Genomic DNA, 20,868 nt, shown 5'->3' with positions numbered 1-20,868 from the left:
GCTAGGAGGCATTTGAGCAAACCTGAGTGGTGATACATTGCTGCCAGAATATTTTTTTGTGTGCTTTCAGGATTAGTAACTTGTGTAGCTGAAGGATTAAAAATATCTGCTTTTAGTTCAGTTTTTTTTTAACAAGGTGGATTCATCCAAGTTCAGAAAAAATGAGAGCTTGATTCTGGATGTAACCTGATTCTGGGTGGAATAATTGTATTGGAAGGTGAATGCTCTACAGGGAAATAAAAAAATTAGCGGTCACTTCTGGTAGACCAACACTGACTGGCTGAAGCCTGGGTTCAGATCATCTGTTCCTCTGGCTCAGGTAGAGTGGGGAAATGAAAATGAGACCAAAGTGATCAGTAGTTTGATATTTTATCTTTGCCAGGTGGCTATTGTATGTACTTCCCTGCCAGAGTTGAAGAGGACATTGCCAGGTCATGAGCTTGCCTTAGTTTATTGTACTCAATGATTAACTGACTAATAAAATTGAGTGTTGATGTGTCATTTGGTTAAGAGAAATGCATTCAGTGAACATCAATAACAATTACTTATCTTTAAATTAAGTAGCCTCCCTTTAGATGGGCTGTTCAATTTGTTCAAGGTTTACATACTTCATTATCTGTAAATTAAAATATTTCTCGTTTTGGGAAGTTTGCTACTTTTAAAAACACAGATTGGTATGGCCTAGATTGGTGATTCTTAAACTTTTTCAGGTTGCAATCCATCAAAAACTTGAGGTTCATCATGCCTCATGAGCTAAAGTATGTTTTACAAATGAAGTCCCTTTTTATTTGGATGTGGCATTATGCTTTAATGAACTTCAAAGTAAATGAACAACTACATCATATGTCTCCTGATCTTGTGGATGATGTAACCGTAAAATGGTCTGCTCACTCATGGGATGTATGCCCTGAATGTTAAAATCATACTTGGCTGCAATGTACGGTGCTCTGAAGAATTGTGGATTTTTATTTGCCTATCCTACCAGAATTGAGGGTTTCTTCTAGAATGAAAGGATCTTTCTCTTTGAAGCTACAGACAGGTGCTTTAAATAAAATTTTCTCTAGGATCATCTGGGTTTTTCCTAGTATATTAACACCCCTTCTTAACTTCAATACTAGCTCCTTATTCCTTCACTCTTCCTCCTCCCCCAAACCTGGAGAAATTATCTCTGGACTTCTACGCTGAAACCTGGTTTGAGTTCCACAATTAGATGCCTGTATAGCATGCCCTTTGAAAATGCAGCCAACATCTTTAATTTTTCTGTTTTTACTGACCTAGCTGCTTATCAGGTGTGCGTAAATGGGATTTTTAATACCTTCCGCATGAAGATGTGGAGATCTCAAATTCCTGAAAGGTAAACAAGAATATTTGGTTTGGGGTGCAGTTGAGCAATTGAAATCTGTAGCAATCTGTTTTCCTTGTGCCCTCCCTATGCCCCTCAAGAACAGATTTTAAATTTCACTAGGCAGTTATGGATTACTGATCAAAGTACTAAATAATATGTATTGCTAAAGGAGAAATATTTAGCTTTGGCTTTGGAATCTCTTCTATGGAACCATTAAAACAACTCATAACTAAAACAAGTCATTAAATGCTTTATCTTTTTAGGGGACTTACTGGACAATTCACATCACCCCAGAACCAGACTTCTCCTATGTTAGTTTTGAGACTAACCTGGCCCAGACTTCCTACGATGATCTAATCAAAAAAGTTGTAGATGTCTTCAAGCCAGGAAAATTTGTCACAACCCTTTTTGTTAACCAGGTGAGATTCTAGGCCTTGCTGTAAAACAGAGTTGGTACAAAATCAAGCTACTGCATGCTGAGATTCTGAAATAGAATCGAAAAATGCTGAAAGTAATCAGCAGGTTGGCAGCATGTGTGCCGAGAGAAAGCAGAGTTAATGGTTCAGGTAAATGACCTTATTTTAGAAGAAGACTGGGGGTGTGGCCATGTTTTGGTTATTGTACCAGACCAGCAGTCCAGACCATCTAAGCTAAAATCCCATCATAGCAATTTGAGAATTTGAAATCGCTTGCTTCCTATTTGTAATCTGGAAATGAAAAGCTGGTATCAGTAAAAACACAATTAGTTCACTAATGTCTGTTGGGGAACAAGTCTGCTGTCCTTACCAAGTGTAGTTTAAGTGATATACAGGCCCACACCAGTGTGGTTGCCTCTCAGCTGCTCTCCAAAGTGGCCTAGCAAATTATTCAATTGTATTGAATTTCTACAACAGGAAAATTAGAGATCAGCATTAATTGCTGACCTTACCAGAGATGTTCACATCCCAAGAATGAATGCATTTTTTTTTAAACAGAGCCCCGCCAGTGATTCTTCCAAATACTGCTTTCTCCAGTAATCTGAATTGGAGAAATGTTCAGAATTTTTAGGTTCTGACGAGTTAACAATTTCACAGCAACAGCTGCATATTGTAATGTTACTGGGCAAGCGATCCAGAGGCCTGGACGAATGCTGCAGACTTTAATTCAAATGCCAACACAAAAGCTGGGGGTATTTAAGTTCAATTAGACAAACCTGGAATAAAAAGCTTATCTCAAAAATGATGGCTTTGGAACTAGGGAATTGTCGTGAAACTCCATCTTTTTATTTATTCGCTCACGGGATGTGGGTGTTGTTGGCTAAGCCAGCATTTATTACTCATCCCTGATTGCCCTTTTGAAGGTGGTGATGAGCTGCCACCTTGACCTATTGCTGTGTAATTGGAACCCTGTGGTGTAGGTACACTCACAATGCTCTTAGGCCTTCCTAACACCTTTAGAATGGTGCTGAACATTGTGTAACCATCAGTTACAATAATTCCTTGCTTAACATTGCAGTTGCAACCCTGAAAAGTGTGACTTTAAGCGAAACGCTAAGTGAATCAGATTTTCCCAATATAACTAATGTAAAAATTGTAGTTAGGTTGTTTTGGACATTCCTTGTCCGAAAATAGTATTAAAACATAAATTGAAATACTGTACATTCCTAACTTCTATAGTCCTAAATGAAATAACTTCCAAAATAAAAAAAGTATAGATATAAAAAAAATAAATGTAACTAAGGTTCCACTCACCTGTCGCCTATCTTTGGAGTGACTGAGATGGTGTCCATGCTGCAGCAGCTGAAGGAGTAGTATGTGGTGGACACCGGAGACTTGAACAATAAAAGCTTGGGACAGGGAGGGGAATAAACGTCGAAATGTTTAAAACATTAAATGGATGTATGCCCCCTATTTTATCAGATTATAACAAAACCTTGAGCAAGCTGACAGTAAGTGAGTAATTAATGTAATGTCCTCTAAATAAATCTGCCATCCTTACCTGATCTGACCTACGTGTGACTCCAACTAGAGCCACAGCAATGTGGTCGACTCTTAACTGCCCTCTGAAATAGTTTAGTAAATCACTCAGATGCTTCAAACCACTATGGAAATGTTGAATAAGAATAAAACCAGATGGACCCAGGGCACTGGACAACCTGCCCAGTTGACCATGCCAAGTCCTTGCTGACCTCTGGAGAGCTGTCCCGCAGGCGAATCAGGGAGCAGTCGTCCCCTCAATCGTGCCCTACAACCAATGTTCCATGGAGCAATCCAGTCAGTCCCACTCCCCCACTTTATTCCTGTAGCCTTGCAGGTTTAATTCTTTCAAATGCTCATCCAATTTCCATTTGAAATCTTTATTTCTGCTTCACCCACCTACGTTTTGCAGAGAGTTCTAGGTCATTACCACTCGCTCACATTCCTTCTGCATCTCTTACCCAAAACCATACATATGTGTCCCTAGTCCTTGTACTATCAGTTAATGGGAACTGATAGTTTTTCCTCATCCAAACCTGTCATCAGCAATGCTATCAAGCAGAACATACACAGTAATAACTTGCTCACTGCTCAATTTAGGTATTGCCAGGTCCACTTGACACCAGACCACATTACAGTCCAAGTCCAAACTTGTGTGAAGGAGTTGAATCCCAGAGATGAGGTGAGAGTGACTGCCCTTGACTTGAGAGCCCCAGCAAAATTCAGTTTTATGGGAATTGGGTGGGGGTTAGTGGAAGCTCTCCACGGGTTGGAGTCATACCTAGCGCAAAGGAATATGATTGTAATTGTTGGAGGCCAGTCATCTCCACTGCAGGAATTCCTCAGGACACAGTTTGAGGCGAAACCATGTTCGGCTGCTTCATAATGACCTTCCCTCTATCATAAGTTCAGAAGTGAGGATTTTCACTGATTGCACAATGTTCAGTTTCAGTCGCAGTTCCTCAGATAGTGAAGCAGTCTGCGCTTAAATGCAGCAAGATCTGGACAACATTCAGGCTTGGGCTGATGTAATGTTTGACCCATGAGTGCCAAGCATTGACCATCTCTCAGAAGATTGAATCTAGCCATACTAAAAGCAAAATACTGTGGATGCTGGACATCTGAAATAAAAACAAAATGCTGGAAAATCTCAGATCTGGAAGCATCTGTGGAGAGAGATACAGAGTTAATGTTTTGAGTCCAATATAGCTGCTCTTCAGAACTCTAACCATCTCCCCTTGACGTCCAATGACATTACGATTGCTGATTCCCCCGCTATCAACATCCTGTGGGGTAACCATTGACCAGAGAGCTGTATAAATACCATGCAGGCAAGAGCAGATCAGAGACTGGGAATCCTGTAGTGAGTAATTCACCACCTGACTGCCCAAAGCCTGGTCACCATCTACATGGCATAAATCAGGAGTACTCTCCACTTGCCTGGATGAGTGCAACTCCAACGAGACTGGAAGTGCAACACCATCCAGGACAAAAACACACTTGATTGGCACCCCATCCACCATCTTAAACATTTGCTACCTCTACTATTAGCACAGAGGCAGTAGAGTGTCCCATTCACAAGATTCACTGCAGCAACAGGTCTCCTGTAGCAGCTCCTTCCAAACACATGACAGTTACCACCTAGAACGACAAGGGCGGCAGGCACGTTGGAACAGCACTACCTGTAAGTTAATTGTCCAAGCCCTGCACAGTCCTGACCTGGAACTATATTGTTCCTTTGCTGTCACTGAATCAAAAGCCTGCAACTCCCTCCCCTGCATGTACCTGCACTACACTGAGTGCAGCAGTTCAAGAAGGTGACTCAATCACCACCACCTCATGGGTAATTGCACCGATTTCTACATCCTATGAATGAATAAAATAAACCCAGCTTGTCAGTTTATTATACTCGATAGCTGATCCATTTTTGTAACTCTTCCAACTCAATAGATGCAACCACTATTATGTTCTTTTCATTTGACATCAATTGGACCAATTTTTGAGGTGATTGAAGTTAAATTGCCTGACACACCTTTGTTGTAATACAGTCTATTTTATTACAGAACTCCAAATGTCGTGGTTCATTTTCTTCTCCCCAGAAAATTGAAGGATTCAAGCGCCTCGATCGCCAGTGTGCCCAGTTCAATGATTACAATTTTGTCTTTTCTAGTTATGTCAAGAATTGTCAGAGACAGCAGAGTTGAATAGCAAAGATGAAAAAACGTAAAAAAAAGTGCAAAGTAAATGGTGGCCATCCTCTAGTTCAGGGTAGCAAGGGCCAAACTTCACACTGCCACCATTTTATCAGTTTTGTAGGCCCTGTATGTAACCATAATAGAATTGTGTCAAGTTTGAAATGTAACCGTTCTCGTAACAAAGAGTTGGATATCTTGCATGAACGCTCTTTTCTCTGTTTAGTTATGCTAGGCCATTCTTGCTGTGATATTGAAGTGCATGTAGAGCAGTTCAGTGCTTATTGTTTACAGTTATATAACACTTGCAAAGTTAGAAATGCGCGGTATGTAGGTTTTCTACAGATGACGCCAAAAATTCTCCACAGACAAGGTTTTCGTCCTCATTAGGTGTGAGCCCTGGCCTGTTTAGAGCAGTTTATTCACTAGTTTCCTTTCAGTCAAATGTCCTTGAAAGAATCGGGAACTCTTTATTTGTTGGTATGGATCAATTTCCCAGATGCCCAGACTGCACTGGATAGCTTGTTAGGAGTTTAATCAGACTCTTAACAGGGAGATTTTTGTTATATTCTTGTTTAATACCTCTTTACCAAAACTAGTTTGTTTCCAGCAGACAAAATTTGGCACATTCCATTTGATTTATTGAATAAAAAACTTGAATTGACTGTAAAGACTGTTGAACATCCTACTTTAATCATGCCAGGGGTCACCCAACCCAAATCGTTTTGTATGAGTTCCTCATTAAAAGTGAATAGACAGAATGTAAAACTGTTAGATCAGTTGTAATCAGTTTTGTTTAAGCAGCAATGACCTTTATTCAGATATTGAGAACAATCCCAAGACACCCTGTCTATTTTCTGCTGTATCACTTGGTAGTACACTAATCTGTAAATAAATTGTTGGGGAATGTTCAGATAGTATGGGCTCAGATAGAAACAAACATAGCCACTAAATAATTAGTAAAATTGGGTAATATTATTGGTGCTGAAAATCACAATGAGATGATATTAACCCATTCCTACTGATTTTCTGGTGATTTGGGTTGGCTTGTCTTTCTGAACTTCAATAAGTTTGCATAGGAACACAATGTGGCATTTGTCCCATAAATGTTGGAATAGTGTAACTTAGGTTTGCTTGGAACTATTTAAAATCTTCAAAATTCTGGTTGTTGAAGTGGCTGGTATATTTGCCGCATTCTTGTTAATTATAAGATTCCAGTTTATAAACAAATTTATTTGCAGAGTTACTATGGCATTGAAAAATAAATAATCCATAAAGATTGCGTGCTGTTTTGTGGACCAATCACTTTTTTAAAATAAAGACATTAAAGAAATATAGTCTTGAGGCGCATCCACAGGTCCTCGACTCTCAATGTTGAATTCCATTTTGGTATGGATTGAGATGTATATAAACTGCAGTTAGCTAAAACAGTTGCTCTAATTTTGAGAAATGTAATTTGAGTAATGATTAGCAGCCTTTACTGTGAAAGATTACGATATTTTTGCTCATTGGTGCTGTTAATTCTATCAGTTAAGGGGAAATTTTGGCGCCATTAAAACTTTTATGCCAAGTTGTTTAAAATATTTTAATTCTAGTTCTGAAATCTTTTATCTGTACTACAAGATGCTTCAATAAAATTAAGATTTATGGAATCTCTTAATTTCATCCATGTCTGTTTCGGCCATTGTTCAGTATTTCAGTGCGGCTGCATCACACCAAACTCAATATCAGTCTGATGTCTTATATGATAAGTATAGAATTAGCATAATATTGGATATGCACCAAGTCAACTAACATCTGGAAGAATAAAAACCAATGGTGTTTGGAATATAGAATATTTAAATTTCTCATCATTGTTTAAATTTGTTCCCTTTAGAATGCTTGAGCTGAGTAACATTTTTCTAACATCCACATGGGCATCTTTACCACATTTCTACATGCAGCAAAGAATTGGAGGTGTTATTTTCATCTATTTTGTGGTAAGGGATGGGTTAACTTCTGCACTGTACATTTTGCAGAGGTATGATAAACACTGTGCTTTATTGGAGATCTACACTTCAACCTTATGATTGTAATGAAACTTCATTGCTTGTAATATTACTGAATTCCCTAAAGAATGAAGGATCCTGATGCACTGGGAATATGTTAACTCCATTTTCTGTGTCCAGTTTAGAACTAATTTCCTTTGGATGCTGTGTGCTAAATCTCTCCATTAATCTGGAGCACAAAAGTGTACAGTTCGTATAATCTATTGGCAATTTTGAAGGATCAGCCTTAATAAAGCAACTCATTTAAGGGTTAGCGATTTGTTTGTGTTCACCTGTGTAAGCATGTTATATTCCTGTGCATCTGCTTAAATCCCTTGTTTAAACTTATTAGTTATATGGTCTATGTTTTTAGGTATCCTTTGGTGGTTGTAGTATGCCCTTTACATTCAGTGACTTCCATATGTTGCTGAGAGATCATGTCTAAATATGAAGATGACCTTTCAGATCACCCCATGTCAAAGTGGAAAACTTCAAGAGATCATTCAAGCATTTCATTGTCCATATTCCGTGGACTCAAAGTTAACATTTGTGAAGTTGGAAGGGTGACTTGATCCTTTGTAACCTTTGAAGATTTTGCACTGTTGAGTTTGGCTGGATAAGCAGTGGACCGCAGGGTTCATTGCAGAAGACAAGACATCACAGCATAGCTTCCCAAAATACATACGAATTAGGAGCTGGCGTAGGTCACTTGGCTCTTTGAGCTTGCTCCGTCATTCAATGAGATCATGGCTGATCTGATTGTAACCTTAACCCCACATTCCCGCCCAGCTCTGATTTTCACCCCAAAGCAAAGTGGAGAATGCAGTTTGGTATACCCCAGTATTCATCTAGGCACCCTGATAAATGTGTGGCAGTTTGGCTTATACGGCAAAAGTAATTTCTGTGCAGTGCTTGACAGATGTGGTTTAGCTACAGATTTTGACAGGCTTTTCCAGCACAAAATCAGACCTGGATGCTTTAAGGGGTGATGTTTGGCAGGAATCATAGAATGTTTACAGCACAGAAGGTGGCCCTTTGACATGTCGTGCCTGTTGGCCCTCAGGAGCAATTCACCTAATGCCACTTCCCTTTTCCTCATAGCCCTGCAAATTTTGTCTTTTCAGATAATTACCCAGTTCCCCATTTTGCAAACCTCAATTGAATCTGCCTCCACCACATTCTCGGTCAGTGCATTCGAGACCCTTACCACTTGCTGCACGAAAAAGCTTTTCCTCATGTTACCATTGCTTTCTTTGCCAATTACCTTAAATTTGTGCCCTCTGGTTCTTGATCTCTCCACCAATGGGACAGTTTCTCTCTCTCTCTATGCAGATCCTTCATGATTTTGAATTCCGCAGTCAAAGTTCTTCTCTCCAAGGAGAACAGTTGCAACTTCTCCAATCTATCTACATAACTGAAGTCCTTCATCCCTGGAACCATTTTTTTTGCACCTTATCTAATGGCTTCACATTCTTCCTATAAGCGTGATGCACAGATATGGATGCAATATTCTATATTGGCTGTACCAGTGTTGCTTTTGTACCCTATGCTTTTAATAAAGCCCAGGATACCTATGTTTTTTTAACTGCTCCCTCAACCACTCCACCTTCAATGATTTATGCACATATATAACACTTTCCTCTGCTCCTGCAGCCCCTTTACAATTGTACCCTTTATTTATATTGTCTCTGCGTCCTTCCTAACCAAATTTAATCACTTCACACTTCTCTGTTAAATTTCACCTGCCACTTGTCTGCACATTCCACCAACCTGTCTATGACCTTTTGTAGTTCTACACTTCCACATTTCATATCAGCTGCAAATTTTAAATTATGCCTTGTATGTCAAAATTCCAGGTCATTATTTATATATATATATATATATATATAAATAATCAGGAAGAGCAGGGGCCCTAATACTGATCCACTACACTTCATTTCCTGTCACTCAGCCAATTTTGTATCCATGTTGCCATTGTCTCTCATTCCATGAGCTCTAACTTTGTTCATGCCTGTTTGGCACCTTTTGGAAATCCAAGTACACCACATCAACAGCATTACCCTCATCAACCCATTGTTATCTCATTTTAAAAAAACCTGAGCAAAGAAAGCTGTCTGAAGTTCAAAGTTAGTTAAATACCATGGCTGGCTTTCCTTAACTAGCCCACATTTGCTAAAGTCACTATAAATTTTGTCCCAAATTATCACTGCTAAAAGCTTCCCCACCACCAAGGTTAAACTGGCCTGTAGTTGCTAACATTTGCAATTCTCCAGAACTGGCACCAAACCCAAGTGTAAAAAAAATTGAAAAATTATGGCCAGTGTCTCCGCAATCTCCACTCTTGCTTCCTTTGGTATCCTTGGGTGCATCTCATCCAGTCCTGGTGCCTTATCAACTTTTAGTACAGACAGCCTACCCAACACCACCGCCTTACCAATTTTAAGCCCTTCAAGTGTCCCCTCTTTCATTATGACCGGGGCAGCAGCACCTTCCTTGATAAAGACAAGTGCAAAGCATAGAAGGCTTTTGGATTCCCTTTTATGTTAGCTGCCACTTTTCTTGGACTCATTGCTTTTCTTATTTGTTTTTTCAATCCCCATCTAAACCTTCTATATTCAGCCTGATTCTCCATTGTATTATCCACCTGACAGCTATCATAAGCATACTTTTTCTTCATTTTAAGCTTTTATCTTGTCATTCAGGGAGCTCTGGATTTGTTTGCCCTACTTTCCCCTCTGCAGGAATATACTTTCCAATATGATGGAGTACAGTCAAAGTAGCAAATGTAACTCCTCTATTCAAGAAGGGAGGGAGGCAAGAAACTATAGGCTAGTTAGCCTCATGTCTGTTATGGGGGAGATGTTAGCATTGATCATTAAGGAGGTTATAGCTGGGCACTTGGAGAAACTCAAGGTAATCAGGAAGATTCCACATGGTTTTATGAAAGGGAAGTCATGTTTAACCAATTTATTGGAATTCTTTGAAGGAGTAACGTGTTTTGGATAAAGGGGAGCCTGTAGAATACTATACTTGGATTTCCAGAAGGTATTTGATGAGGTGCCACATTAAAGGTTATTTTGCAAAATAAAAGCTTTTAAAAATTGTGTGCAGCTTTGGTCTCATTTAAGGAAGGATGTAAATGCATTGGAGGCAGTTCAGGAGAGGTTTACTAGATTGATACCTGGAATGCACAGGTTGTCTTATGAGGAAAGGTTAAACAAACTGGACTTGTTTTCACTGGAGTTTAGAAGAGAGGGGTGACTTAATTGAAGCATGTAAGGTCCTGAATGGTATTGACAAGGTGAACGTGGAAAGGATGTTTCCCCTTGTGAGTGAGTCCAGAACTAGGGGGCACTGTTTTAAAATTGGGGGGTTGTTGCCCCATTTAGGACAAAAATGAGGAGAAACTTATGTGACTTTGAAACACTGTGCCTTCGTAGGTGGTAGAGGTGGGGTGAATTGAATCTTTTTAAGGCAGAGGTAGATAGATCTTGTTAGGCCAGAGAATAAAAGGTAATTGGAGGTAGATGGGAATGTGGAATTCAAACGTGGGTCAGCTATGATCCTATTGAATGGCGGAGCATGCTCGAGGAGCAGATGGCCGCCTACTCCTATTTTGTATGTTGAACTATCCTTTAAAGGAAATGTTCAAATTATTGTCCCTTAGTCCTTGACTTTCAGTTAATATACTGATAGTTTTTCCCAGCCAAACCTTATCATACAATGATATCTGTCCCCTAAATATTCCCCTACTGACACTTTATTCACTTGGCTCAACCAGTTCCAGCAATGCCTCCATTCTCATTAGACTGGAAGTTGCTGTTTTCCTTGGAGAAGAGAGCTGAGTTGAGAGACAGAGGTGAAAATCATGTGCCCTGAACAGAGTAGTCAGAGAGAAATTGTCGCAGACAAAGGAATATGCCGGTTCGAGGAATTCATAAAGAAATGAGTTTTATCTGCAAAAAGATGTAGAGAGAAGACGGGACTGGTAATGGATGAATTGCAGATTTGAGCCAGTGAAAGGCATTGGGCAATGCACTTTCAATTTCCTCACACTCTAGGAAGCTGCCTTTTACTACATCAAATCTATACAGATATTCCCCATTATAACTACCCTAAATTTTGTACCTCTATAATTGCCTTGCATTGTTCCTCTACATCTTTCCCATTCAATGCTGGCCTGTAGTAAATCTTTTGATGCAGATATTTCTGCAGAGATAAATCACAATCCTAATATGATTTGCCTCCACTGGCCTTGTTATCCAGCTATTTGCCTCTGTGTTTGACTCTGAACTGCAGATGCCTTCTTGCATTCTAGCCAATCTGGCCCTTGACTCGGCTGCATGCATGTTGAGCTGCTTCCCCGGGAGGAATTTCCTTAAGTTAAGGCTTGACAGAGTAGAGCTCCCGCTGGTAAAAGGATCAAGAACGAGAGATAGTGAGTTGCAAAAGAAGCACCTGAGGTGAGAAAAAACTTGTTGACACAACGGGCGGTTGAGGAGGACGCCCACTGCCTGCAAGTGTTTCAATCGAGACTTCAAGAGCAACATGATTATTTTTGATTGGCTGCAGGGAGGCACAGAGGCACCCCAGTTAAAATCCTGAGATCAGGGATCCGTTGCAGTTGTTGCAATGCTGTGATGGAACGACAATGGGCGGAGGTGGGTTGGAATGCTAAATTGGAAAGTCTCACAGTCCTTGGAACTATCCTTTGCTGTCACTGAATTGTTAAGCCTGCAAAACTTGGACTTCATGTACTTGGTTTACGTGGTGCAGCGTTAGGAGGTGACCTCTTTCTCATGGGACATTGCAAGTTTGTGCACCTACCCAGATTGTCTTTAATAACTCAGCTGAATTTTTGTAACGATGCAACCATGTTCTTTTCACATCAATTGGACCAATTTTTGAGGTGATTGAAGTTAAATTGCCTGAAATTTGTTGAAATTCTATTTTATTACAGAAATCCAAATGTCAGTGCATCACTTCAGAAAATTGTTCAAGCTCATTGTGCCCAGTTCAATGATTACAATTTTGTCTTTTCTAGTTATGTCAAGAATTGTTTGAATAGCAAAGATGAAAAAACGTAAAAAAAAGTGCCCAGTTCAGATTCACACTAACATGTTTTGTTTATGTAACCATAATAGAATTGTTCAAGTCCGTTCTCGTAACAAAGAGTTGGATATCATGAACGCTCTTTTCAGTTATGCCCATTCTTGCTGTGATATTGAAGTTGTATTCAGTGCTTACAGTTATATAACACTTGCAAAGTTAGAAAATGCGCGGTATGTAGGTTTTCTACAGATGACGCCAAAAATTCTCCACAGACAAGGTTTTCGTCCTCATTAGGTGTGAGCCCTGGCCTGTTTAGAGCAGTTTATTCACTAGTTTCCTTTCAGTCAAATGTCCTTGAAAGAATCGGGAACTCTTTATTTGTTGGTATGGATCAATTTCCCAGATGCCCAGACTGCACTGGATAGCTTGTTAGGAGTTTAATCAGACTCTTAACAGGGAGATTTTTGTTATATTCTTGTTTAATACCTCTTTACCAAAACTAGTTTGTTTCCAGCAGACAAAATTTGGCACATTCCATTTGATTTATTGAATAAAAAACTTGAATTGACTGTAAAGACTGTTGAACATCCTACTTTAATCATGCCAGGGGTCACCCAACCCATATCGTTTTGTATGAGTTCCTCATTAAAAGTGAATAGACAGAATGTAAAACTGTTAGATCAGTTGTAATCAGTTTTGTTTAAGCAGCAATGACCTTTATTCAGATATTGAGAACAATCCCAAGACACCCTGTCTATTTTCTGCTGTATCACTTGGTAGTACACTAATCTGTAAATAAATTGTTGGGGAATGTTCAGATAGTATGGGCTCAGATAGAAACAAACATAGCCACTAAATAATTAGTAAAATTGGGTAATATTATTGGTGCTGAAAATCACAATGAGATGATATTAACCCATTCCTACTGATTTTCTGGTGATTTGGGTTGGCTTGTCTTTCTGAACTTCAATAAGTTTGCATAGGAACACAATGTGGCATTTGTCCCATAAATGTTGGAATAGTGTAACTTAGGTTTGCTTGGAACTATTTAAAATCTTCAAAATTCTGGTTGTTGAAGTGGCTGGTATATTTGCCGCATTCTTGTTAATTATAAGATTCCAGTTTATAAACAAATTTATTTGCAGAGTTACTATGGCATTGAAAAATAAATAATCCATAAAGATTGCGTGCTGTTTTGTGGACCAATCACTTTTTTAAAATAAAGACATTAAAGAAATATAGTCTTGAGGCGCATCCACAGGTCCTCGACTCTCAATGTTGAATTCCATTTTGGTATGGATTGAGATGTATATAAACTGCAGTTAGCTAAAACAGTTGCTCTAATTTTGAGAAATGTAATTTGAGTAATGATTAGCAGCCTTTACTGTGAAAGATTACGATATTTTTGCTCATTGGTGCTGTTAATTCTATCAGTTAAGGGGAAATTTTGGCGCCATTAAAACTTTTATGCCAAGTTGTTTAAAATATTTTAATTCTAGTTCTGAAATCTTTTATCTGTACTACAAGATGCTTCAATAAAATTAAGATTTATGGAATCTCTTAATTTCATCCATGTCTGTTTCGGCCATTGTTCAGTATTTCAGTGCGGCTGCATCACACCAAACTCAATATCAGTCTGATGTCTTATATGATAAGTATAGAATTAGCATAATATTGGATATGCACCAAGTCAACTAACATCTGGAAGAATAAAAACCAATGGTGTTTGGAATATAGAATATTTAAATTTCTCATCATTGTTTAAATTTGTTCCCTTTAGAATGCTTGAGCTGAGTAACATTTTTCTAACATCCACATGGGCATCTTTACCACATTTCTACATGCAGCAAAGAATTGGAGGTGTTATTTTCATCTATTTTGTGGTAAGGGATGGGTTAACTTCTGCACTGTACATTTTGCAGAGGTATGATAAACACTGTGCTTTATTGGAGATCTACACTTCAACCTTATGATTGTAATGAAACTTCATTGCTTGTAATATTACTGAATTCCCTAAAGAATGAAGGATCCTGATGCACTGGGAATATGTTAACTCCATTTTCTGTGTCCAGTTTAGAACTAATTTCCTTTGGATGCTGTGTGCTAAATCTCTCCATTAATCTGGAGCACAAAAGTGTACAGTTCGTATAATCTATTGGCAATTTTGAAGGATCAGCCTTAATAAAGCAACTCATTTAAGGGTTAGCGATTTGTTTGTGTTCACCTGTGTAAGCATGTTATATTCCTGTGCATCTGCTTAAATCCCTTGTTTAAACTTATTAGTTATATGGTCTATGTTTTTAGGTATCCTTTGGTGGTTGTAGTATGCCCTTTACATTCAGTGACTTCCATATGTTGCTGAGAGATCATGTCTAAATATGAAGATGACCTTTCAGATCACCCCATGTCAAAGTGGAAAACTTCAAGAGATCATTCAAGCATTTCATTGTCCATATTCCGTGGACTCAAAGTTAACATTTGTGAAGTTGGAAGGGTGACTTGATCCTTTGTAACCTTTGAAGATTTTGCACTGTTGAGTTTGGCTGGATAAGCAGTGGACCGCAGGGTTCATTGCAGAAGACAAGACATCACAGCATAGCTTCCCAAAATACATACGAATTAGGAGCTGGCGTAGGTCACTTGGCTCTTTGAGCTTGCTCCGTCATTCAATGAGATCATGGCTGATCTGATTGTAACCTTAACCCCACATTCCCGCCCAGCTCTGATTTTCACCCCAAAGCAAAGTGGAGAATGCAGTTTGGTATACCCCAGTATTCATCTAGGCACCCTGATAAATGTGTGGCAGTTTGGCTTATACGGCAAAAGTAATTTCTGTGCAGTGCTTGACAGATGTGGTTTAGCTACAGATTTTGACAGGCTTTTCCAGCACAAAATCAGACCTGGATGCTTTAAGGGGTGATGTTTGGCAGGAATCATAGAATGTTTACAGCACAGAAGGTGGCCCTTTGACATGTCGTGCCTGTTGGCCCTCAGGAGCAATTCACCTAATGCCACTTCCCTTTTCCTCATAGCCCTGCAAATTTTGTCTTTTCAGATAATTACCCAGTTCCCCATTTTGCAAACCTCAATTGAATCTGCCTCCACCACATTCTCGGTCAGTGCATTCGAGACCCTTACCACTTGCTGCACGAAAAAGCTTTTCCTCATGTTACCATTGCTTTCTTTGCCAATTACCTTAAATTTGTGCCCTCTGGTTCTTGATCTCTCCACCAATGGGACAGTTTCTCTCTCTCTCTATGCAGATCCTTCATGATTTTGAATTCCGCAGTCAAAGTTCTTCTCTCCAAGGAGAACAGTTGCAACTTCTCCAATCTATCTACATAACTGAAGTCCTTCATCCCTGGAACCATTTTTTTTGCACCTTATCTAATGGCTTCACATTCTTCCTATAAGCGTGATGCACAGATATGGATGCAATATTCTATATTGGCTGTACCAGTGTTGCTTTTGTACCCTATGCTTTTAATAAAGCCCAGGATACCTATGTTTTTTTAACTGCTCCCTCAACCACTCCACCTTCAATGATTTATGCACATATATAACACTTTCCTCTGCTCCTGCAGCCCCTTTACAATTGTACCCTTTATTTATATTGTCTCTGCGTCCTTCCTAACCAAATTTAATCACTTCACACTTCTCTGTTAAATTTCACCTGCCACTTGTCTGCACATTCCACCAACCTGTCTATGACCTTTTGTAGTTCTACACTTCCACATTTCATATCAGCTGCAAATTTTAAATTATGCCTTGTATGTCAAAATTCCAGGTCATTATTTATATATATATATATATATATATAAATAATCAGGAAGAGCAGGGGCCCTAATACTGATCCACTACACTTCATTTCCTGTCACTCAGCCAATTTTGTATCCATGTTGCCATTGTCTCTCATTCCATGAGCTCTAACTTTGTTCATGCCTGTTTGGCACCTTTTGGAAATCCAAGTACACCACATCAACAGCATTACCCTCATCAACCCATTGTTATCTCATTTTAAAAAAACCTGAGCAAAGAAAGCTGTCTGAAGTTCAAAGTTAGTTAAATACCATGGCTGGCTTTCCTTAACTAGCCCACATTTGCTAAAGTCACTATAAATTTTGTCCCAAATTATCACTGCTAAAAGCTTCCCCACCACCAAGGTTAAACTGGCCTGTAGTTGCTAACATTTGCAATTCTCCAGAACTGGCACCAAACCCAAGTGTAAAAAAAATTGAAAAATTATGGCCAGTGTCTCCGCAATCTCCACTCTTGCTTCCTTTGGTATCCTTGGGTGCATCTCATCCAGTCCTGGTGCCTTATCAACTTTTAGTACAGACAGCCTACCCAACACCACCGCCTTACCAATTTTAAGCCCTTCAAGTGTCCCCTCTTTCATTATGACCGGGGCAGCAGCACCTTCCTTGATAAAGACAAGTGCAAAGCATAGAAGGCTTTTGGATTCCCTTTTATGTTAGCTGCCACTTTTCTTGGACTCATTGCTTTTCTTATTTGTTTTTTCAATCCCCATCTAAACCTTCTATATTCAGCCTGATTCTCCATTGTATTATCCACCTGACAGCTATCATAAGCATACTTTTTCTTCATTTTAAGCTTTTATCTTGTCATTCAGGGAGCTCTGGATTTGTTTGCCCTACTTTCCCCTCTGCAGGAATATACTTTCCAATATGATGGAGTACAGTCAAAGTAGCAAATGTAACTCCTCTATTCAAGAAGGGAGGGAGGCAAGAAACTATAGGCTAGTTAGCCTCATGTCTGTTATGGGGGAGATGTTAGCATTGATCATTAAGGAGGTTATAGCTGGGCACTTGGAGAAACTCAAGGTAATCAGGAAGATTCCACATGGTTTTATGAAAGGGAAGTCATGTTTAACCAATTTATTGGAATTCTTTGAAGGAGTAACGTGTTTTGGATAAAGGGGAGCCTGTAGAATACTATACTTGGATTTCCAGAAGGTATTTGATGAGGTGCCACATTAAAGGTTATTTTGCAAAATAAAAGCTTTTAAAAATTGTGTGCAGCTTTGGTCTCATTTAAGGAAGGATGTAAATGCATTGGAGGCAGTTCAGGAGAGGTTTACTAGATTGATACCTGGAATGCACAGGTTGTCTTATGAGGAAAGGTTAAACAAACTGGACTTGTTTTCACTGGAGTTTAGAAGAGAGGGGTGACTTAATTGAAGCATGTAAGGTCCTGAATGGTATTGACAAGGTGAACGTGGAAAGGATGTTTCCCCTTGTGAGTGAGTCCAGAACTAGGGGGCACTGTTTTAAAATTGGGGGGTTGTTGCCCATTTAGGACAAAAATGAGAAGAAACTTATGTGACTTTGAAACACTGTGCCTTCGAAGGTGGTAGAGGTGGGGTGATTGAATCTTTTTAAGGCAGAGGTAGATAGAATCTTGTTAGGCCAGAGAATCAAAGGTTATTGGAGGTAGATGGGAATGTGGAATTCAAACGTGGGTCAGCTATGATCCTATTGAATGGCGGAGCATGCTCGAGGAGCCAGATGGCCGCCTACTCCTATTTTGTATGTTGAACTATCCTTTAAAGGAAATCCATTGTTCAGATACAGTTTTGCCTGCTAATTTTTAGATCTGGCCCAGATAAATTGGAATCATTCTTACCCCATTGAAGTTGACTTTCCCCCAGTTAATTTTTCATACTCTGGATTGACCTGTGAGCTTTTCCATAGCCAGCCAAAACCTTATGATACAATGATCTCTGTCCCCTAAATATTCCCCTACTGACACTTTATTCACTTGGCCCACCTCATTCCCAAGAACCAGTTCCAGCAATGCCTCCATTCTCATTAGACTGGAAACATGTTGCTGTTTTCCTTGGAGAAGAGAAAGCTGAGTTGAGATTTGACAGAGGTATTCAAAATCATGTGGGGCCTGAACAGAGTAGTCAGAGAGAAATTGTTCCCACTCCTGAAGGATCTGGAATGAGAGGGCACAGATTTAAAGTAATTTGCAAAAGTGACATGACAAAAAAATTTGTTCACTTCTGGAATGCACTGCTTGAGCATGTGGTGAACGCCGGTTCAATTGAGGAATTCATAAAGAAATGAGACTTTTATCTGCAAAGGAAGAATGTAGAGGGTTACAGGGAGAAGACGGGACTGGTAATGGATGAATTGCTTATTTGAGCCAGTGAAAGGCACCTTGGGCCGAATGGCCTCCTGCACTTTAACAATTCCGTGATTCTCCTGAACACACTCTAGGAACACTGCCCCTCTCTGTCCTTTACTACTATCCAAATCTATATTCAGATAAAAGTTCCCCATTATAACTACCCTATAATTCTTGTATTCCTCTATAATTTCCTTGCAAATTTGTTCCTCTACATCTTTCCCATTCATTGCTGGCCTGTAGTCAATATAAGCTCACCTCTTTTGAACTTCAGATAGGTTTCTGCAGAGATAAATCACAATCCTAATATTAGAAGCATTTGCCTCCACTGGCCTTGTTATCCACCTTTGCTATTTGCCTCTGTGTTTTGGACTCTGAACTGCAGATCAGCCTTCTTGCATTCTAGCTCAATTTGGCGGCCTCTGATTGGTCGGCTGCATGCATGTTGAGCTGCTTGCGCCTCGGGAGGAGATTTCCTTAAGTTGAAGGCTGGACAGAGTAGAGAGGGAGAAGCTGTGCCCGCTGGTAAAAGGATCAAGAACGAGAGGGCACAGATTTAAAGTGAGTTGCAAAAGAAGCATATGTGAGGTGAGAAAAAACTTGTTGACACAACGGGCGGTTGAGGTCTGGAACGCCCTGACTGCCTGCAAGTGTGGCGGAGGCAGGTTCAATCGAGGCATTCAAGAGGTCATTAGATGATTATTTGAGACGAAACAATGTTCAGGGATATGGGGAGAAAGGCAGGGAAATGGTACTAGGTCAGAATGCTGATTTGGAGAGCCGGTGCAGGCACGATGGGCCGAATCGCGGCCTCCAGTTAAAATCCTGAGATCCTGGGATACCGTTGCAAGTTGTTGCAGTGGCTGCTGTGATGGTATGGAAAGAGAATGAGGAAAGAGGTGGGTTTTAATGCTAAAGAAATTGGAAAGCTTTGAGGGCATCACTAGGTGTTGGTATTCATGGAAGAGGCTATTAATCATCCTTTGACACCACAGTGAGTTGTTAAGCTTGCTCTGCAAAACTCATATGGACTTCAGTTAATACTTGGTTTACGTGTTTTTTAAGTTTGCATGCGTTAGGAGTGTGATCCTGGGCTTTCTGCACATCTTGCTTACAATATCTTTATGAGACATGGATCAGGCTTTGTGCACCAATTTAAAACTTGTTTCACAAGTCTTATCTCCAAAAAGATCATGTAGCTGAAGATTTGAATGTCACCTCAGCCTGTTTTACTTGATTGTGCAGCATTATGCTGCAAGGCTCAGAAAGGAAAACAAGCATTTCTGTCTTTATAACAAGCCATGCCAACAGGTTAGATTAAAGATGCCGTCCTTCCAACAGCTATCATTTTTGAAAAATTCCCATTGAAACATAATTATCTTTAAAAGAATGCAGAAATAGACTGCAAAAACGTCAGTGCATCTGAATTGCTTTACGCTTGCACTTTGATCAACTTCCAGCAAACATGGGCTTGAGTTGAGATAAAGTCATTAAATTTTAACCTTGGAAGCCCACGAATATGGAAGTTAATACCATGTCACTGTATTGATTTCTGCACAAGGGAAAGAAATGTATTAATTGAACAGGTACTCCCAGTTGTGACAGAATAAAATGTACAGCATGCTGAACCTTTGCAGAAACTGCACCCACTGCTGGTGTGGAAATTCTCAAGTGGTGTGAGCTTAATAGCTTCCCAACATCTTGCCACATGGGTTCATTTGATAAGTAACCAATGATTGCATATAAGGAACTTTTTCATAGCAAGATACTAACTTAACCTTTCCCACCCCAGTCCCTAACATTAAATATTAAATCTAACATAGATTTAAATGGGCCTGAGTGTGGCCTGGTTCATCAATGCTTCAGCATATAGTATTCTGGTACTGTAAAGTCAAAAGGAATGTGGTCCTATGATGATAAATCAATAGGCTGATTTTACTAATGATTCCCATTTGCTAATAAGTTGCTATCTCCCTACTCAAGCCAAAAAAAAGTTTCAAGCTAGTGCAGAGAGCATTGAACTAGCACACTATCATTGAGACATACTGTGTAAGTCCTTCAGATAACTTGCTATCTGAATACCTAGATTAGATTACAGAATTGCAACCATCCGTTAATGGTACTTTTTTCTTGTATTTTGGCAG

The 20,868-nt window shown here is 39.5% G+C and overlaps 1 protein-coding gene across 6 annotated transcripts in view; it reads left to right on the top strand.

Annotated features, from left to right (window-relative positions):
* The window catches only part of amd1 (adenosylmethionine decarboxylase 1), a 48,004-nt gene extending 33,877 nt beyond the window's left edge, over positions 1 to 14,127 (top strand). For 5 of the 6 annotated variants that reach the window (XM_041187634.1, XM_041187630.1, XM_041187631.1 and 2 more), the window contains 2 exons: positions 1,609 to 1,764; positions 5,364 to 7,144. In XM_041187634.1, the coding sequence (XP_041043568.1) occupies positions 1,609 to 1,764; positions 5,364 to 5,504 (297 nt within the window). In that variant the 3' untranslated portion in view covers positions 5,505 to 7,144. Of the gene's footprint in view, positions 1 to 1,608; positions 1,765 to 5,363; positions 7,145 to 12,809 lie in introns of those variants that run through there. The other variant, XR_005942994.1, reaches the window with a different exon arrangement.
* The last annotated feature ends 6,741 nt before the right edge of the window (positions 14,128 to 20,868 follow it).

Source organism: Carcharodon carcharias, chromosome 5, assembly GCF_017639515.1.
Source record: "Carcharodon carcharias isolate sCarCar2 chromosome 5, sCarCar2.pri, whole genome shotgun sequence".
NCBI classification, from domain to species: Eukaryota; Metazoa; Chordata; class Chondrichthyes; order Lamniformes; family Lamnidae; genus Carcharodon; species Carcharodon carcharias.
Note: the sequence above shows the minus strand (reverse complement) of the source record. Positions and strands in the feature narration are given on the sequence as shown.